Below are 18,530 nucleotides of genomic sequence, written 5' to 3' on the forward strand. Positions count from 1 at the left end.
AGGATGTGGGGATAAAATCCGATCGAACAGACCTGTAAGAAAGGCACTATGACAATAATCATGGCGACTTCAATATGTAGGTGGACTGGGAAAATCAAGTTGGATCAGGCTGATCCCAAGAAAAGGAATTTGTGGGATGTCTACCTGATTTATTTATTTTGTGGAGCAGCTAGTGGTAGAGCCTGCTAGGAACAGGCAATTCTAGATCTAGTAATATGTAATGAGGCAGACTTGACTAGGGAGCTTAAGGCGAAGGAGCACCTAAGGGGCATTGACCATAATATGTAGAATCACTAGTTTGAGAGGGCAAAGATTGAATCAGATGTAATGGTATTACAACTAAATAAAGGTAACTACAAAGACATAAGGGAGGAGCTGGCCAGTGTTGATTGGAAGAGGAGCCCAGCAGGGAAGATGGTGGAGCAGCAATGGCAGGTGTTTCTGGGGGTTATTCAGGAGGCACAGCAGAAGTTCGTCCAAAGGAAGATGAAACCATTTCAGGGGGAGGATGGGGCAATCACTGTTGATGAGGGAAGTCAGGGACAGCTTAAAAGAAAATGCATACAATGTGGTGAGATTAATGAGAAGCTAGAGGATTGGGAATTATTTTAAAAACAGCAGAGGATAACTAAAAATGCAATGAGGGGAGAAGATGAAATGGTAGTAAGCTACCTAGTAATATAAGAGGAGATTGCAAGAGTTTTTTTTTTGGATATCTGCAAGGTAAAAGGTGGGTAAGGATCACTGGAGAAGTAGTAGGGTGTGAAGAAATGGCTGAAAAACTGAATAGGTACTTTGCATCAGTTTTCACAGTGGAAGACACGAGCAATATAGCAGAATTTCAAGAGTGTCGGAGGGCAGAGGTGAGTGGTGTGGCCATCATTAAGGAGGAGGTGTCGCAGTAGGTCAAAGATCTGAAGGTGGATAAATCACCCAGACCAGATGAACTATACTCCAGAGTTCTGCAGGCGATAGCTGGAGAGATTGTAGAGGCATTGGTGCTGATCTTTCAGGAACCGCTGAAGTTGGGGAGGATTCTAGAGGACTATAAAGCAGCTATTGTAACACCCCTGTTTAAGAAAATAGGGAGGCAAAAGATAGGAAACTATAGGACGATTAGCCTTAATTGTTGGTAGGATTTTAGGGTCCATTATTAAGGATGAGATTGTGGATTACTGGAAGTGGAAATGGTAAAATTGGACTGAGTCAACATGACTTTGTCAAGGAGAGGTCTAGACTGACAAATCGGTTAGAATTCTTTGAGGAAGTAACGAGCAAGTTCGACAAAGGAGAGCAGGTGGATGTGATGTATTTGGATTTGCAGAAGGTGTTTGATAAGATACCGCACAGGAGGCTGCTAACAAGATTTGTTCTTCCTCCTTTTGTTCAATCAAGAACCTTACAGCACAGGAACAGACCTTTGCCTCTCCAAATGTACATAAGAACATAAGAACTAGGAACAGGAGTAGGCCGTCTGGCCCTTCGAGCCTGCTCCACCATTCAATAAGATCATGGCTGATCTTTTCGTGGACTCGGATCCACTTACCCGCGTTCTCACTGTAACCCTTAATTCCTTTATTTTCAAGAAAATATCTACCTTTTCTTTTAAAAACGTTTATTGAAGTAGCGTCAACTACTTCACTGGGCAAGGAATTCCATAGATTAACAACCCTATGGGTGAAGAAATTCCTTCTCAATTCAGTCCTAAATCTGCTCCCTCTAATCTTGAGGCTATGCCCTCTTGTCCTAGCTTCACCTGCCAGTGGAAACATCCTCTCTACTTCTATCTTATCTATTCCCTTCATAATTTTATATGTTTCTATAAGATCCCCCCTCAATCTTCTGAATTCCAATGAATATAATCCCAATCTACTCAGTCTCTCCTCATAAGCCAACCCCCTCAACTCCGGAATCAACCTAGTGAACCTCCTTTGCACCCCCTCCAGTGCCAGTACATCCTTTCTCAAGTAAGGAGACCAAAACTGCACACAGTACTCCAGGTGTGGCCTCACCAGCACCTTGTACAGCTGCAACGTAACCTCTCTGCTTTTAATCTCAATTCCTTTAGCAATGAAGGACATTCGTTTAGGACCTCATCTACCTCTTCTGGCCATACATAGATTCCCTCCTTTTTCCCTTGAGTAGGTCAACCCTTTCCCTGGCTACCCCCTTGGATTTTATATATGTGTAAAAGCCTTGGGATTCTTCTTAATCTTGTTTGCTAATGACTTTTTATTACCCTTTTTTAGCCTTTCTAAATCCTTGTTTAAGTTCTTTCCTTATCTACTTAAAGGGCTTCGTCAATCTCATCCTCCTAGGCTTTGCATCTGCTTCCTTTCTCTCTTTGACCAAGGTCCTAACATCCCTGGTCGACCAAGATCCACGTAACTTGCCATACCTATCTTTCATTTTCAACTTCCTTCCTGATTCTCTTTAATCTGCTTTTAGGATTTTTTTTTTAACCCATTAGTAAGTGGAACAAGAGTTATGAGGAGAAGGCAGGAGAATGGAGTTGATAAATCTGTTGACTTGAATGGCTTAGTTCTGCTTCTGTGTCTTATGGATTGTGCTTATGGAAACTGGCAGTTTAGTCTAGTTGATCTGTACTAGTGTTTATCTTCTACGTGCGCCATCTTCCAGACTTTATCTAATCCCTATATTCTCTTACCCCTTGCGTACTTATCCAATTTTCCCCTTAAATGCAATGTATCTATGCTTCAACTACTTCCTGTGGTACCCCATTCATACCACCCCTTGGGTACAGAAGTTGCTTGATTTCTTTGGTTTTCTGAATGACTAAATTTTTGACGTTGATGTTTCGTGTGGGTGCACGCTATTTATTGGATAGTTTGATTTACTTCTGCAGGTGTCATCGTGTCCACCCCGACTGGTAGCACAGCATACGCTGCAGCAGCAGGAGCTTCAATGATGCACCCAAATGTACCAGCCATCATGATCACACCAATCTGTCCTCACTCGCTTTCGTTCCGGCCTATTGTAGTACCAGCAGGAATGGAGCTAAAGGTAAACCTGTGTAAAGGCAATTTTCTTGCATGGTCAGGGACAGAGTTTGAGTATATTGCAGTCAATTCTGAAAAAGTTTGATTAAAGCAACTTCTGTTTAATGAGATTAATTCAAGGAATGAGATGACTGTTCCATGAGGAGACATTGAATAACGTGGGCCTGTATTCTCTCGATTTGAAAAGAATGAGGTGGACTTGGTCGTATTGATGCTAAGAGGCTGCTTCCATGGATGCTGTAGGTTAGGATAAAGAGTCAGCCATTTTGGACCAAGAAGTGAAATTTCTTTACTTGGAAATTTGTTAATAGTCGTTTGGAAGTATAGAACCTGAGACATGTGAATCTTTGGAATTCACCTTCCAGAAACATAAGAGCAAGTGCTATTCAAATTCTTAGATTTGTCAATCATGACCCACCCCCCTTGAGGACTGACTCAGCCCTGTTTTACCATGGAGTTCCAAGTACTCTGCAATCTTATTCCTAATATTGGTAAGATTTTAGGGTCCAATGACCAATGTCAGACTGACAGGCCCATAGTTTTCTGTGTTCTGCTTCCCTCCCTTTTTAAACAGCTGTGCCATTTTCCAGTCCTCTGGGATCATCCCTGACTCCAGTGCTTCCTAAAAGATCACCAATGCCTGTACATTCTCCTCTATCTCCTTCAGAATTCTGGGAAGTAGTCAATCTGGTCTGGGTGATTTACCTGCCTTCAGACTTTAACCTTCTCTAGCACCTTCTCCATAGTGATGGCCACTGCACTCACTTCTACCCTCTTCAGTGTTGCTGGTGACTTGCACAGTGATGCAAAGTATGTATTCAGTACTTCTGCCATTTCTTTGTTCTCCATCACTACTTCTCTAGCCTCATTTTCCAGCATTCCTGCCTCATGTCTTTGTCGTTACCTTTATTCAGTTTTAATACCATTACTTCTGATTCCAGCTTGTCCTTCTCTAACTGCAGGGTGAATTCATCATGTCATGATCACTGCCTCTTAGGAGATCCTTCAACTTAAGTTCCCTAATCTAGTCTGCCTCACTACACATCACCACATCCAGAATTGCCTGCCCTTTAGTGGGCTCTATTACAAGCCGCTCCAAAAAACCATCATAATAGGCAATCCTTGAATTCCTTTCCTTGAGGTGTGCTACTGATTTTTGCAGTCCATTTTGCGTATTGAAGTCTCTCATGATTATTGTAATAATGCCTTCTTACATGCCATTTCTATCTGATTCATTTTCTCCCCACATCCTGACTACTGCTACAAGATCTGTATGCACTTTGTATCTGGGTCTTTTCTCCTTTTACGGTTCCTCAACTGTACCCACGCAGATTCTATGCCTTCTGACTCAACATCACAAAGTGTTATAGATTTAATTTTATTTCTTACGAACAAGGCAACCCCACCCCCTCTGCCCATTTGCCTGTCCTTTCAAGAGAATGTGTATCCTTCAATATTTAGTTTCCAGCTCTGATTCCCTTGTAGCCATGTCTCTGATACCCAAAACTTACCTGCCAGTTTCAGTCTACGCAACAAGCTAATTTACCTTGTTTCATATACTGTGTGCGTTTAAGTACAACAGCCTCAGTCCTGCATTACCTGTGCCCCTTCTCATATTTGTCCCCATGTCTGCTGTGAGTGGTTAGATTCCTGACATTTTTCATACTCTCTGTCCTATTACTTGGTCTGGAAACTTTAATAACATCTGCTGAACCCTCCACTCCCTTAACTTTCTCCATAATTTTGCATGCAACTGCACCCACCCGTCCACATTTTTAGTTTAAAGCCCTATCCACCGCCATAGTTATTTATGCGTTTCACCAGGATTGTGGTCCTAGCATGTTTCAGGTGGAGCCTGTTTCATTGAAACGGCTCCCTCCTTCCTCCGGTACTGGTGCCCATGTCCCATGAATTGAAACCATTTTTGCCACACCAATCTTTGAGTCATGCGTTTACCTCTTTAATCTCGTTGGAACATGCCAATTTTGCTCACGGCTCAGGTAATAGTCTGGAGATTATTACCTTTTTGGTTGTTCTTTTTAATCTAGCTCCTAGCTGGTCATATTCTGTCAGCAGAACTTCTTTCCTCTTTCTACCTCTACTATTGGTACCTATGTGGACCATGAAAACTGGATCTTCCCCTCCCACTCCACGTTCCTCTACAGCCCAGATGAAATATCGTGAACCTGGGCACCATGCAGGCAACACTGCTTTTGGGACTCTCAAACCTGGCCATGGAGAACAACTGTTCCCCAGACTATACTATCCCTGATTAATAGCTACATTTCTATTTTCCTCCCCAGTCTTCAGCAGTTCCCTGTACCACTGTGCTACGGTCACTTTGCTCATTCTCCCTACAGACCCCACTGTTGTCATCACAGGAAGCAAGAATTTCAAGCCTGTTAGACAAGCTCAAAGGTTCCTCTGCCTGCATTGGTCATAGTCACACCCTCCTGTCTGTGACTGTCTCCTGAAACAGTGTCCAGGAAACTCTTCCTTCCACCACCACCACCACAAAGTGTCACAGCACTTGAAACTAAGACTCCAGCTTATCAACTCTGAGCCAGAGTTCCTCAAGCAACCAACACTTGCTACAGATGTAGTCATTATGAACCACGATGGGGTCCACCGGCTCTCGTATGATGCAGGTACAACATGTTGCCTGGCCAGCGTCTCTACTTTAATTACGGAGTTCTTAATTTGGTTTTTTTGTCACCTTTATATTTCCCCTATTTACTTCAATCTGGAAATAACCTGTAATACTCAAATTAACTATCATCAACGAATGAACATACAGGTTTACCTGTGATGTCATTCTTTTGTGCTGGGCCCCTGATTCTGGGCTTCAATTTATCCTGCTTTCAAAAAAAAACCTTACAAGCCAAGAGCAGAAGAAAACCAGTAAAAAGCATCTCTTGCCATTTGCAATGAATTCCCACGTTGCCTCCAAATTCACCGAACTATAAACTCAGGCTGTGTCTCACTCTGTGATCGCTCCTTCTCGAGCATGCAAAGTTTACTGACTCTACACAATTGAAGTAGTTTCTGAAGAGTAATCTCTGTATGAATTTAGGAACCTGGCAGTCAGCTTGCATACTGCAAGATGCGACAACAGTAATGTGACCCTGACCAGAATCTGTTTTGTTACCGGCTGTGGGATAAATGTTCATCTTGGGTGAAGAAAGCACTATTGCTTGAGGTGTTTTATGAATGACGGTCATTCTCACTATATAGGAATTCCTCAATACTGAAGTGGACTGACAGCCTGGATTATATGTTCAAGCTTATAAATGTGCTGCAGACAATTATGATGTCTGGTTTGATCTTTGATTTGTGCTGACCTAGCTGTTTGCACGTGGCTGGGCCCTACAGTAGGCCCCAGTAGTACAGATGGGGTAATCAGTCATGCTTTTCAACCGATGTCTTTCCCATGGCCCGACAATGGCCATGCTCCACCATTCAGTAAGTTGTAATTATCTGATTGCTGTCTCAACTCTATTTTTGGGTCTGATGCCTATTACCAAGCCACCTGCATTTAACCCATTAAATTTATTTCTGAGAAAAGATGTTATAATATCTTGACATTTAACATTTTTAAGTTAGGTTCAATTGCACTTTCTAGAACATATCTAGGACAGTGAGAAAAATCGGAAGCTTACAATCTGCACTTTTGTTTGCTTTCCGAAGATAATGTTGTCACCTGATACCAGGAACGCAGCGTGGGTCTCATTTGATGGTAGGAGAAGACAGGAAATTCAACATACTGACAGGCAAGTATAGCACAATGGCTACCTGCACCCTCCTCTCCTTTTACTTGTTTCCCAATACCAGGATCAAAGTTTCAGTGGAGGAGCATTTTGGGAATAGTGACTATAATTCCATACGTTTTCGGATACTTATGGATAAGAGCAACAGTGGACCTTGGATGAATTGTTGAATGTCGGGGTGGGGAAGGCCAACTATAACCAAATTAGGCAAGAATTGGAGAATTGAGGATTGGGAGTGAATGTTTGAGGGTAAATCTACATGTGGGTGTCTTTTAAAGACTGGTTGATTAGAGTGCAGGACAGGCATGTTCCTGCGAAAATGAAGAACAGGAATGGCAGGAACTTTGGATGACGGGAAATTATCAGCTTAGTCAAAACAAAAAGGGAAGCATACTTAGGGTCTAGGTGACTAAAAGCACACAAAGTCCATGAAGAATATAGAGCAAGTTGGAAGGAGGTCAAATGGGCAGTTAGGAGGGCTAAAAAGGGCCATGAAATCTCCTTAACCCTGCTGGCCAAGGACAATTCCAAGGCATTTTACACATCAGTTAGGAGCAGGAGGGTAGCCATGGAAAGAGAAGGAACCACTCCATGTTAAAGGACGGAGGTTATTTGAGGAGCTGGAGGAAATGGGTGAGATCCTTAATGAGTACTTTACATTTGTATTCACCAATGAATGGGACATGAGAAATGTTGAGGTTACAGAAAGCTGTGTGAATATTCTCTTGGGCAGGTCAATGTAATGAAGGAGGAAGTGTTGGGTGTTTTGAAATGGATTAAAGTAGACCAGTCCCCAGGGCCAGATGGATCTATCCCAGAATACTGTGGGGGGCAAAGCAGGAAATAGCTGTTAAGACCAAGCTATCTTTGCATCCTCTTTGGTCTCTGGAGAGGTTCCAGAGGACTGAGGGATAGCCAATGTTCCTTCCTTTTAAGAAGCAAACAGAGATAATCCAGGTAATTACAGGCCAGTGAGCCTGACATCAGTGGTGGGGAAGCTGTTGGAGAAGATACTGAGACAGGATTTATTCATATTTGGAAGTGAATGTGCTTGTTAGTGATAGGCAGCATCAGTTTGTGTGGGGAAGGTCATGTCTCTCTGACTTGAGTTTTTTTGAGGAGGTGACAAGAATGACTGAGGGAAAGGCAGTGGATGTTGTCTAAATGGACTTTAGTAAGGCATTTGATAAGGTACCTCATGGTAGACTGGTACAAAATGTAGAATCCTGTGGGATCCACGGGGTGCTGACTAGATGGATTCAGAACTGCCTTGGTCATAGAAGGCAGAGTACCAGCGGAAGGGTGCTATTCAGAATGGAGATCAGTAGCTTGTGCTGTTCCATCGGGGACAGTGCTGGAACATTTGATCATAGAATCCCTACAGTGTGGAAACAGGCCCTTCAGCTCAACAAGTCTACACTGACCCTTAGAGCATCGCATCCCATCCAGACCCATCCCCCTATAACCCACCTAAGCTATATATCCCTGAACACTATGGGCAATTTAGCATGGGCCAATCCACCTAACCTGCACATCTTTGGACTGTGGGAAGAAACCGGAGCAAACCCTCGCAGACCCGGGAAGAATGTGCAAATTCCACACAGTTGCCTGAGGGTGGAATAGAACCTGGGTCCCTAGTGCTGTGAGGTAGCAGTGCTAACCACTGAGCCACCGTGCTGCCCAAAAGCACCTTGACTCTGATGACAGTGTCTGCTTCTTCCACCCTGACAGGCACTGAGTCACACATTCCCATCGTTGGTGATCTGGGTGAAAAGGGTTCTCTGCCCCACAGCCCTCAGATCTCGAACGTAGTTGGCAGGATTCGAACCTGCGCAGGAACATCCCAATGGATTTCAAGTACATCGCCTTAACCTCTCTGCCGCGACTACAAAATGCTGGCAATAGTGACGACAGTGGGATGCAAACCCACGCATGCAGAGCACAGTGGATTAGTAGTCCATCCACTCAGCCACCTCGTCCCACTTAAGCCTTTTATCTTGCCTGACCTCTCGGAGGGGGGCAGCATGCGCAAACGGTTTGAGTCTTTGGCAGACCCACTGAGTAAGAGCGTACACCTCCAGTTTCAAAAGGGAGTGGAGAATGCAGGCATCGATCCCACTACTTCTCACATGCAAAGCGAGCGCTCTACCATTTGAGCTAATTCCCCCATAGCAGAGGATGGTTTCGATCCATTGACCTTTGGGTCATGGACCCAGCATGCTTCTGCTGTGCCGTTTATAGGAAGATGGAGATGGTTTGATTCATAAGTTTGCAGATGACACCAAAATTGGAGTTGAAGGTGGTGAGTATGGTTTTCGAAGGATACAGTGTGATGCAGATAAGATTGCAGATTTGGGCAGAGAAATAGCAGATGGAATTTAATTGGACAAATGCAAGGTGATGCATTTTGGAAAATCAAGTTCAGGTTTGAATTATACAATAAATGGCAGAACCCTTAGGAGCATCGACATAGAGGGTTCTGGCTGTACAGATCCCTGAAAATTGCAATACAGTGGATAAGGTTGTCAAGAAGGCATACTGCACACTTGTCTTTATTGGCAGGGGCATTGAATATAAAAGTTGGCAAGTTAGGCTGTTTTTGGAATATTGTGTGCAGTTCTGGTCGCCATACAATCAGAAGGACTTGGATGCTTTGGAGAGGGTGCAGAGATTGGTTACCAGGATGTTGGCTGGTATGGAGGATTTTAGGTATGAGAAGAGGTTGGATAAACTCTCTTTTCACTGGAAAGACAGGTTGAGGGGGGTAACCTGATAGAGGTCTACAAAATTGAGGTGCATAGTCAGAGGCTTTTTCTTGAGGTGGAAAGGTCAACTACAAGAGGGCACAGGTTCAAGGTGAGAGAAGGAGCGTTTAGGGGAGAAGTGCAGGGGAAATGTTTGAGGGTGGTGGGTGCCTGGAATGCATCGCCAGTGGTGGTGATGGAAGCAGGCATGTTAGCAACATATAAGGCATACCTTGATACACAGCTGAACAGGAGGCGAACAGAGGGATAGAAATAGTGTATGGGCAATTTGTAGTGGGTCTAAAGGGCTAGCAATTGGCTTGGTTGGCTGAAAGGCCTGTTCCTGTGCTGTATCATTCTGTGTTCACACATCTGTTCTGTTCTGAGGTGTTTAGCCACAGTGCTTTTCTCTCTGTTTCTCATTAACCTTTTGGAAAGGTAGAAAGGTAGTTGTTTCCAAAAATCCTTTTTCAGCTAGAGGAAAGAAAAGAATAAACCTTCATTTATATGCTGTCATTCACAACCTCCTGATGCCGTGATGTACATTTGAATGTAGTCACTCTTGAAACGTTGGAAGTTTGGTCAATGCAAGCTCCCACAAACAGGAATATGATATTGAGTAGATAACTTCATTTTTGTGATGTGGTACTAGTCGTAAGTATTGATTAGAACAATAGGGAGCATTTCCTGCACTTTTTCCAGATATTTAGGCCTTCCTTTGATTCCTTTGACAATGCAGCACCTTCCCAATACTACAGTGGAGTGAAGGCCTGGATTATGAGCTCAGGCCTGTAGAATAGGATTTGAACCGTAACCCTCTGACTCAGGTTTAAGGGTCATAACTGAATTGTGAGCAAACTTTTTGGTGAGTCAAGTTGTATTGCTTTGTGAAAGCATTTTGATTTTTCATTGAGATCTTCATAAGATTGCTGTGCCTTGATCCTCCAACAGGGATCACTGTTCAACATGTACTCCTCCAGACACTTTGATTGTAGCAATTACATGTTAGCTGCTGGTTTCAATCCTGTCATCAGGATGTTTGCCCAGGCAGTTTCTCAAAGACAGAAAAGGAAAACCTAGAGGGTTAGGGGTCACCAGTGCTTACTTTGCAGAAGACGAGGATAACAATGCCATCTCGTTCTGGAGAATAACAGTTAGCACTGAAATTTGGCTTGGGCAGCAGATAAAAGGCAACATCACCCATGAAGCCACATATCATCAAGAATTTGTGTTATTTTGCCATTCCTTTGCTTTGCTGGGTCAAAATCCTGTAACTCTCAACAGCACTGTGGATGTCCCAACTGGGACAGCAAGAACTGTGGCAGTTCGAGAAAGCAGGTCACCACCAGCTTTTCCAAAGTAATTAGGCATGGGCAATAAATGCTGGCCCAGCAAGATTTGCCCATATCCCATGAACATCCTTTCCTTTAAAAAAAGGACATCTGTGATGGTCAGAGCTAAGTCTGTCATAACAATGTTGGGGAAGTTGGCTACAGATGGCTCCCAGGCACGAAGGAAATAATGAATTACTACTGAAGTATAATCACTGTTGATTATTTGACTATCAGCAAATCTGTGCATAAAAGTAGCAAATGAATAAATCATCAGATAATGTTTTTAAGAGTTTCATTGAAGAAGGTGCATTGCCACAACAACAGGAATTTGTGTTGTGTAATACCTAGAGGTGTGTTGGATAATAATCCTACTCTCTGAATTGTGCCTTGGAAACTCTTACATTCACTTGAGCTGGCAGACAGGTCTTGGTTTTGATCTTTTCATCTGAAAGACATTGAGCATCTAACTTGCAGCTTGCTGTCTCTAATATGATTTGAGTCGACCAGTATGTAGAAAAAGTGGTGTGGTTTTTTTTGACACCTTCCTGAGTTTACTGTGCTTGTCATTTTCGATGTCAAGGAGAGTTGATTTCAAGTGCCTAAAGAGTCCAATGGAATTGTAATTTACAACAGCAGAACTATTACCTAGACCTACTGTCCTTGTTATCTAAAGCTGAAAAGCTTTGAAATGCCTGTTTAAAAGATGAGTGACTTAAACTTCATATTCTTGGCCTGCCAGACTGTTGCAATGAATAGTGAAATAACTTTGTTGTTTTGTTTTGTTTTTAAGCATAACAGTAACGACATCATGCTATCCAGTGCCATCAATCTGTTGCCATGATCTAGTGTATGACTGGTTTGAGAGTTTGGCAGAGTGCCTTCACTGGAATGTGCGGAAAAAGCAGTCACGCTTCGAAGAAATCACGGATTCTTCAGATACAGAATGTTAGTCCATAATGAGTGCATCCCTTTCCCCAAACATTGCCTCCTCATAGCAAAACTTGATAATACTTTGTTCTAAGCTTCTGGAGTATCTATCCTGTTTGTAATGTTAAATGGAAGACAGTATTTTGTATCCGATTGTAGTGTATATTTAGCATTCCAATTTTTGATAGTTTAATTTATCCTGGACTATTCACTGGGCTTCATGTCAAAGTTGGGGGAAGAGTAATGAAGATGCACCAGTGCTTTTTAACGTGAGCTTGAATTCATGTTGCGACTATTGCTATTTTTCTTTTAAGGTGCCTTAACTGACCATTATCAATAATCAAACTTGTACAGTAGAATCTGGCCTTGGAACAATTTATTTATTTACTTGCTGCAGATGTGCTGTAAAATGAAGTAGCTTTGTCTCCATGGATCCATCTTCATAGTTGGGGTGTCCCTGTTGTGTACTCTGAAGAGCAAATAAGCCACTGTCCTGTTATTTGCTTTGCCTGAATTTTCCATAAGGCAGTCAAGATGAGTGTGTTAAACTTTGCTAATTGCCAGCTCACTCCCAGCAAAAGATCTATCTGCTGAACCTCAACTGTACCTTTATTAACCATCAGTGCCAAGAATGTGGGGAGAAAGTTAGTTGCCTTTAGTGAACGTTAATACCTGCTCAAGGACAACTATTGTATTCAACGTGTTGGAGGAAAAAAATGATTTTTATACACTTCTCATTGACAGTTACTTTCACATCAGAGTAATTGTACAAAAAAATACACTCAAGAACTAAGTGTATCAATCAGCATAGAGACTAGAGGCCAAACAATTACTATTTAAAAAACTAACACAAAGTGCAAAATGGCAAGTTGGTGAATTTAAGTATCCAGTGAGCTTTGCACGATTTAATGTTATTCCATTCACTGATCCCTCTTGGATCAGTGTACACTCAAAGCAGAGTTTGCAGTAGCTCCCTTTGTATTGTTGCAGTTCTTAAAGCCAAACTGGTGCACCAGGCAGTGTTGTTCAGAATATGCAGATAAGTGTAGAGGGAGACCCATATGTAACCGTAACATTGTTTTTACTGTACATCTGAATGTTATGCCTGAACTGGATTACTGATGTTGATAGTGATAAAAGGTCACTATTTTCATTCAAAAACCTTAACTGTATGACCAACAAGTGATTTCCGCATGAAATTAGTGGAGTTTGAGTAACATCAGAGTCTTTAAATTTAAAGACTATCAAACAATATAACTATATTCTTTGTGGATAAAAGACATTACAATGAGAAAGATGTTAAACCTATTGCAGACATACTAGTAACATAAACCACAGAACAAGGTACATTTCCAGTTATAGAACATCATACAAATTTAGCAACCACTTTCAATAAAGTTACATAAACCATTGTTGTTTTCTTTGAATTTGAAGCTTAACAAGGGCAGAGATAAGGGGCTCATTGGGATTTGTACAAGATTTAAGTTTTCTCGTGCTCTTTTGGAAAGAATAGGATTGTATATCCATCTTTGCAGATGGCAAAATAGGCAGAAGTTTCCACTTTAGTTACACAGGGTTATCAGGTTATGTTAATAAAGAAGGCAATGGTCATGAAGCTGGCAAGGTTCACTCGAATGCAACGACAGCTAATGACACTACTTAAAGGGACTTAGAGAGCCATTGCTTTCTCAGAAGCCTCTTGCTCTGGATTGCTGGATCAATGTTCCTACTGCCAAGATAAGAAAGAATGAAGAATAATATAACTGGCAAGAGAATCTACTTCACAGAAAGCTATGATTGCACCATAATCTACAGCAGACCAGGTCGGATGTGATGAGTCAATGAACCTAACTCTGCTGATCAAAGCAGATTCAGGGAATAATTTGGGAATTTTATAAAAGATTCTGGAACTGTTTGTCTCTGAAATTATACCACCCAAGCTGCAGTTTTAATAAATCTTTGCAACTTGAATACAACAGAATCTATTTGAAAACTATTCCCCTTACTCATTTCCACAAAGGAAGGAGAACCTTGCCTGGTTAAATATTTATCTTGAAGGTTATTAAAACAGCTTCCAGCAGCCTTGTCAGCCAACATTTAAGTCACACCTCTGTGCAAATATGGTTCCACCTCATTGATCCCTTATTCTTTTTGAAGTTCCTACATACTGGACTGGGCAGACTTCAAAGCACAAGATTGTCCTGTCTGAGAGGAACAGGTTCTCTTTCAACAGCATTGTTTTTAAAAAAGTGAGAAACTTGTTACTTTAACCTAATCTTTGCTATCAGATTAGGAAAATACACACAAACACATTTTAGTTTTTAATTGCATTTACTTCTTCAAATAGCTAAAACAGTTATTGTTTAAATAATATTCCAGTAATCAAAGACAAGTCCTTCTTTAAATTATATGTCAATCCAAATATGGACGTAACTAGGTTTGAACAAGAGTAAGGAGTAAGCAATCTCCTCCACCACCCTTCCCCCTCTCTCTGCGGTGATACACATGAAGTAGCACTGGCTTGTAGCTACACTATACAATGTACAAATACTCAAAATACCATTTGAGAGCAGGTTGAGATACTCACTACCAGAAAACCACCGGCACACTGGCAAATCTTTCTCCAAGAAAGACACATGATAACAGAAAAAAAATGCTTTTAACATCTCATTAGGAAAAGCATATGAATATAGAAAAGTTCTACACTACCAAGTATTTTTCTTTCTGTGCTATTAGTTTAATTAAACAGTTAACTACAAAGTTGTGGTCCACGCTCAGGTGACTCTGTGAAATGTCAGAGATTAATCAATTACTGCACGATGAGCAGATGCTGGAAACCAATTAAATTCCACATTTAACTCGATCCATCAGCCTACCAATAATGCGGCAGAGGTCTAATGATGCAGGAAGGCTTGAAACTGACTGAACATGTTCCAACAAATTTCTAATGAGGTGGTAGAAATTATTTCAGCTTGTAAAATATAATGCATTGTGCATTAAGAGATCAGTGAATAAACCTGATGTTGTCCTGTAAAATTAGGGATTGTTTTACAAGATATAGAGTAATAAATCAATGTTACTTACAGCTGCAGCAAGCTTTCTATTTGCATGCTATAACTTCTCTAGTCTTTGCAAACCATTAAAGGGACTAAAGATTCTGTGACACTTGTGGAAAAGTCTGCATCTCTCTGGTTTGCAACAGTCTTGTACACTCTTGTAATGCAAAGATCACATTAAGGCTAATGGTCATACTGTTGAAACAAATCCTTTACAAAGTCATTTCTGCATGATTCTTACAAAGTTAAGAATATGCACTTCTCAACCTTTAGATTTTTGTTTCCCCACCTTTTCTCCTCTCCAGTAACATGTTCAAAGTCCTAGAGTAATATCAAAATTTAAACTTGAAAGAGGCGAAGGCATCATAGCTGCACTATTAATAAGCCAACTCCTAAACTATTATAGATTTTCCTGCTTGCGCGCCTGCATAAAATTGGCACATAATTATAAGCCCCATAGTAAGGTTCTTCTTCTGTTAAATACTGTACCTTCTTCATATGCTGAATTTGTTCCATCCATAACCTAAGGTAACAGAATATGTATCTGCACTTACTCTATGATACCAGACAGTCACCTTAAAGTTGACAGAAGTGAACTTTACGCAATTACACAAAGTGTTGAGCACCGTTTCTAGAATGAGATTTTTAATGGGTTATTTTCAGATTCCAGCTGCTCAAGGAACAGCTGTATCCTGTTACACAAATTGGGTCACTTGTAATCACTTCTTTCTGGACTATAAGCCACCATTGCACCACAAAAGCTTTGTAAAAAGCTACCACATGCCAGAAATTTTGCTTGGCAGCAATGGATACGGTTCTGTTTCCCACTAATACCTGATTACTGGTCAAGTGTGTTGTGGAAAGGAGTGGCTTTTCATCTCTGCACTTTCCAATCTTCAGTGGATTCTTTTGGTGTTAAGTGTCAATAGCCTGAATACAGCAAGTCCCTCATATTTTTGCACTATCTTCCAACATGCAGGCAATGTACCAAAACTTGAGGATTCTAGTGCACAGCACCAGCTTTGTACAGATGGCTGAGAGCCTGGAACAGATTGCAGTGCAACAAACACTATGAACCTCCTCAAGCAGTGGCAAACACCAGCACCAATTTAAGGCCTGCTGTCTCTCAGCTGAGTAAGAATATACAAAGAGATGAATTACCAGATGTAACTGTGGGCCATTGTATTGTTTGGCTTTGCCTTACAATTTTGAAAGATCATGATGCATGCTGTGGTGTGGAACACAACTTGTCTTAAAAATCTAGTAATGCCAACAAGTTTTCTGAGTGTACCTCTAACTCCTCTGCCGAAATATCAAGGCTTATGATCATTATAACTGGGATGAGGGAATTTTAAAATGCTATGATTATCATGCAGTTTTAACATTTCACAATATCTCATCGTGGCATCCACAGTGGGCCAGGTACATGTCTCCATCCCAGTGCGGAACTGTTTTCAACATCAGCTACTCATGCTCGGTTGCTGGAGATGGAATTATCCTGTTCTACGACTTACTGTGTAATGGCTGTGCTTCTTCATCATCTTCCTCCTCCTCCTCCTCTTCATCGTCATCTGTGGGCTGTTCCAATTCCTCTCTAGTGATCATTTCAAAGTCATTCCCGTTGCCGCTGCTATGCTGGGAACCATCATCGTCCCTTCGGTCACTGTCTGTGTCTGACTGTCGCTCCCTGACCAAATTGCCTGTTGCCACTTCTGCTGTTGCTGTTGTTTCTGCTTTTGTCTCTTCCTCTTCTACCTCCTTTTCCTCATCACCTTCAGGTTGTGGCTGTTTCTGGGGGTCAGTCTCCTCATCTGTTTTCTTAGAGTCCGATTTGGGCCCCTTGTACTCGTGTGTGTACAGGGGTCTGAAGGAGTCAATGAAACCAACATCTGCTGTCAGGTTTGGCAAGAACCAGAAATGATGTCGACCACCAGTGAGGAGCCAGATTAAAAGGAAGAGAATGCAACGAGCTGCGAAGAGAATCAAATAGTTATCAATATTAACAAATAGATTAAAAATAATGTCAGACGATGCAGTTTGTTTTGCATCTGATTCCTAATGCCAAAGATCTTATGCCTTCTGAAGACACTCCAATGTTTGGATTTTGGTGCAGTAAGGAAGGCAAAACTGTTTGCTGGTTTGGAGGATAGGATGAGAGGACGAGGGATGGTCAGATAACTATCGGGACCCAATTTTAGATAAAAAGCAAAAAATGGCAGATAGGCAGTGTAGATGAATGACAGAACTTTTAAAAATATGCAGTGAGCTAAAATAGGCTGCCCAAAAGGATTCAGAAAGCACATTCAGTAGCTTCTTTCACACAAAGGAATTGTGTGTATATATCTTAGAAGGAAAAATATGCAGGGCTACTGGAAAAGAAAAGGAGGTAAAAGATGGAACTAACTGGATGGAACTAACTAACTGGAACTAACTGGCAGTTCTGACAAAGGGTCACCGGACCCGAAACGTTAACTCTGTTTTCTCCTTCACAGATGCTGCCAGACCCGCTGAGCTTTTCCGGCAACTTTGTTTTTGTTCTTGATTTACAGCATCCGCAGTTCTTTTGGTTTTTATTTAGGAACTAACTGGATAGCTCTTTCAAGGCATTGTGAACTAAATGACCTCAATTCTGCACTGAGAGACAGTGTGATACTCAAGGTATGGTGTGACCGGAGCACTATACCACTAGATGTGATTGCATGAAAATCAATGGTAACCCACAGAACAAGTGTCCAGATTCTTTTAATCAGCATGTCAAAATCATTAACTCAATCATCCACAAATTAATTTATTTTGAAAAGTGAAGTTATGAGGTACAACTGCTGCGTCATTTAGAAACATGAAAGTCAACAGTTATAAAATTGTTACAGGACAGAAGGAAGCCATTCAACCCAGTGTGTCCATGCCAGGTTTCACCCAGTCCAAACCCCCTTTATTTTATCCATAGTCCTACCTAATTTGAATCTTTTCTGCCTAATAAGTGAATAATATTTTAGGAATAGATAACCGAACAATAGCTATGCAAAATGTAAAGAGCTAAGAGCTAAGCCAAACTCTTGTAAATATGCCACAGGTCCACATGCAATCTGTCTTCTACTCATGGTCATCAAGGTCAAAGTGAAACAAACTGGATGGAATCTCCAGACCAGTTTCCAAAACATTTTCAACACAAAACTCATACTGGAATTAAATGGAAATTTAAAATCAAGCCTGCCATCCATTTAAAAACTTGCTAGTATGCAAGGGGATGCGGGCATAACTGGTGAGATCAGCATTTGAATGGAGTGGCTTGCTTAAATCATTTCAGAGGGCAGTAAAGAGGCAGTCACATTGCTGTGGTTGATTAGTGCTAGATCGGACAAAATCACACGAAGGTTCTGCTGCTGCGCTACCTAACCATACTCACTCACTGCATTAATCTGGAGAAATAACTCTGCTTTTGTCAGGGCATCCTACCTTAACCATTTAATACCCTGATTAAAATTCAGTATTCTGTTAAGAGACCACATCTTTTTATTTTTGGACTATGGACTGCAAATAAGAAAATAGACAGTTTTAAAAAGAAGACAATGTCAAAAGGTTGTTTGCACCTTGGAGAAACAAGCAAAGTAATGAGAGACCATATTACTTTTTGAGACCACTTTCTGGAAAACAGACTCTGAATGAAATGAAAACAAATCCT

General features: G+C 41.4%; 2 protein-coding genes across 4 annotated transcripts in view; one reads left to right on the forward strand and one right to left on the reverse strand.

The window, feature by feature from the left end:
* Positions 1-12,148, forward strand: part of LOC109935743 (NAD kinase-like) — a 39,251-nt gene extending 27,103 nt beyond the window's left edge. For all 3 annotated transcript variants that reach the window (XM_048621403.1, XM_048621404.1, XM_048621405.1), the window contains 3 exons: positions 2,867-3,024; positions 6,708-6,790; positions 11,656-12,148. In XM_048621403.1, coding sequence (XP_048477360.1) covers positions 2,867-3,024; positions 6,708-6,790; positions 11,656-11,815 — 401 coding nt within the window. In that variant the 3' untranslated portion in view covers positions 11,816-12,148. The remainder of the gene's footprint in view (positions 1-2,866; positions 3,025-6,707; positions 6,791-11,655) is intronic.
* Positions 12,149-14,104: 1,956 nt separating this feature from the next.
* LOC125488383 (translocation protein SEC62-like) lies at positions 14,105-16,903 on the reverse strand (the record flags this gene model as incomplete). The annotated part of the gene is made up of 1 exon (XM_048621406.1): positions 14,105-16,903. A coding segment is annotated over one exon (552 nt), but the record flags the coding sequence as incomplete, so codon positions are not given.
* Positions 16,904-18,530: the final 1,627 nt, after the last annotated feature.

This window comes from Rhincodon typus, unplaced genomic scaffold, assembly GCF_021869965.1.
Source record: "Rhincodon typus isolate 14 unplaced genomic scaffold, sRhiTyp1.1 hic_rhity00000633, whole genome shotgun sequence".
Taxonomy (NCBI): Eukaryota; Metazoa; Chordata; class Chondrichthyes; order Orectolobiformes; family Rhincodontidae; genus Rhincodon; species Rhincodon typus.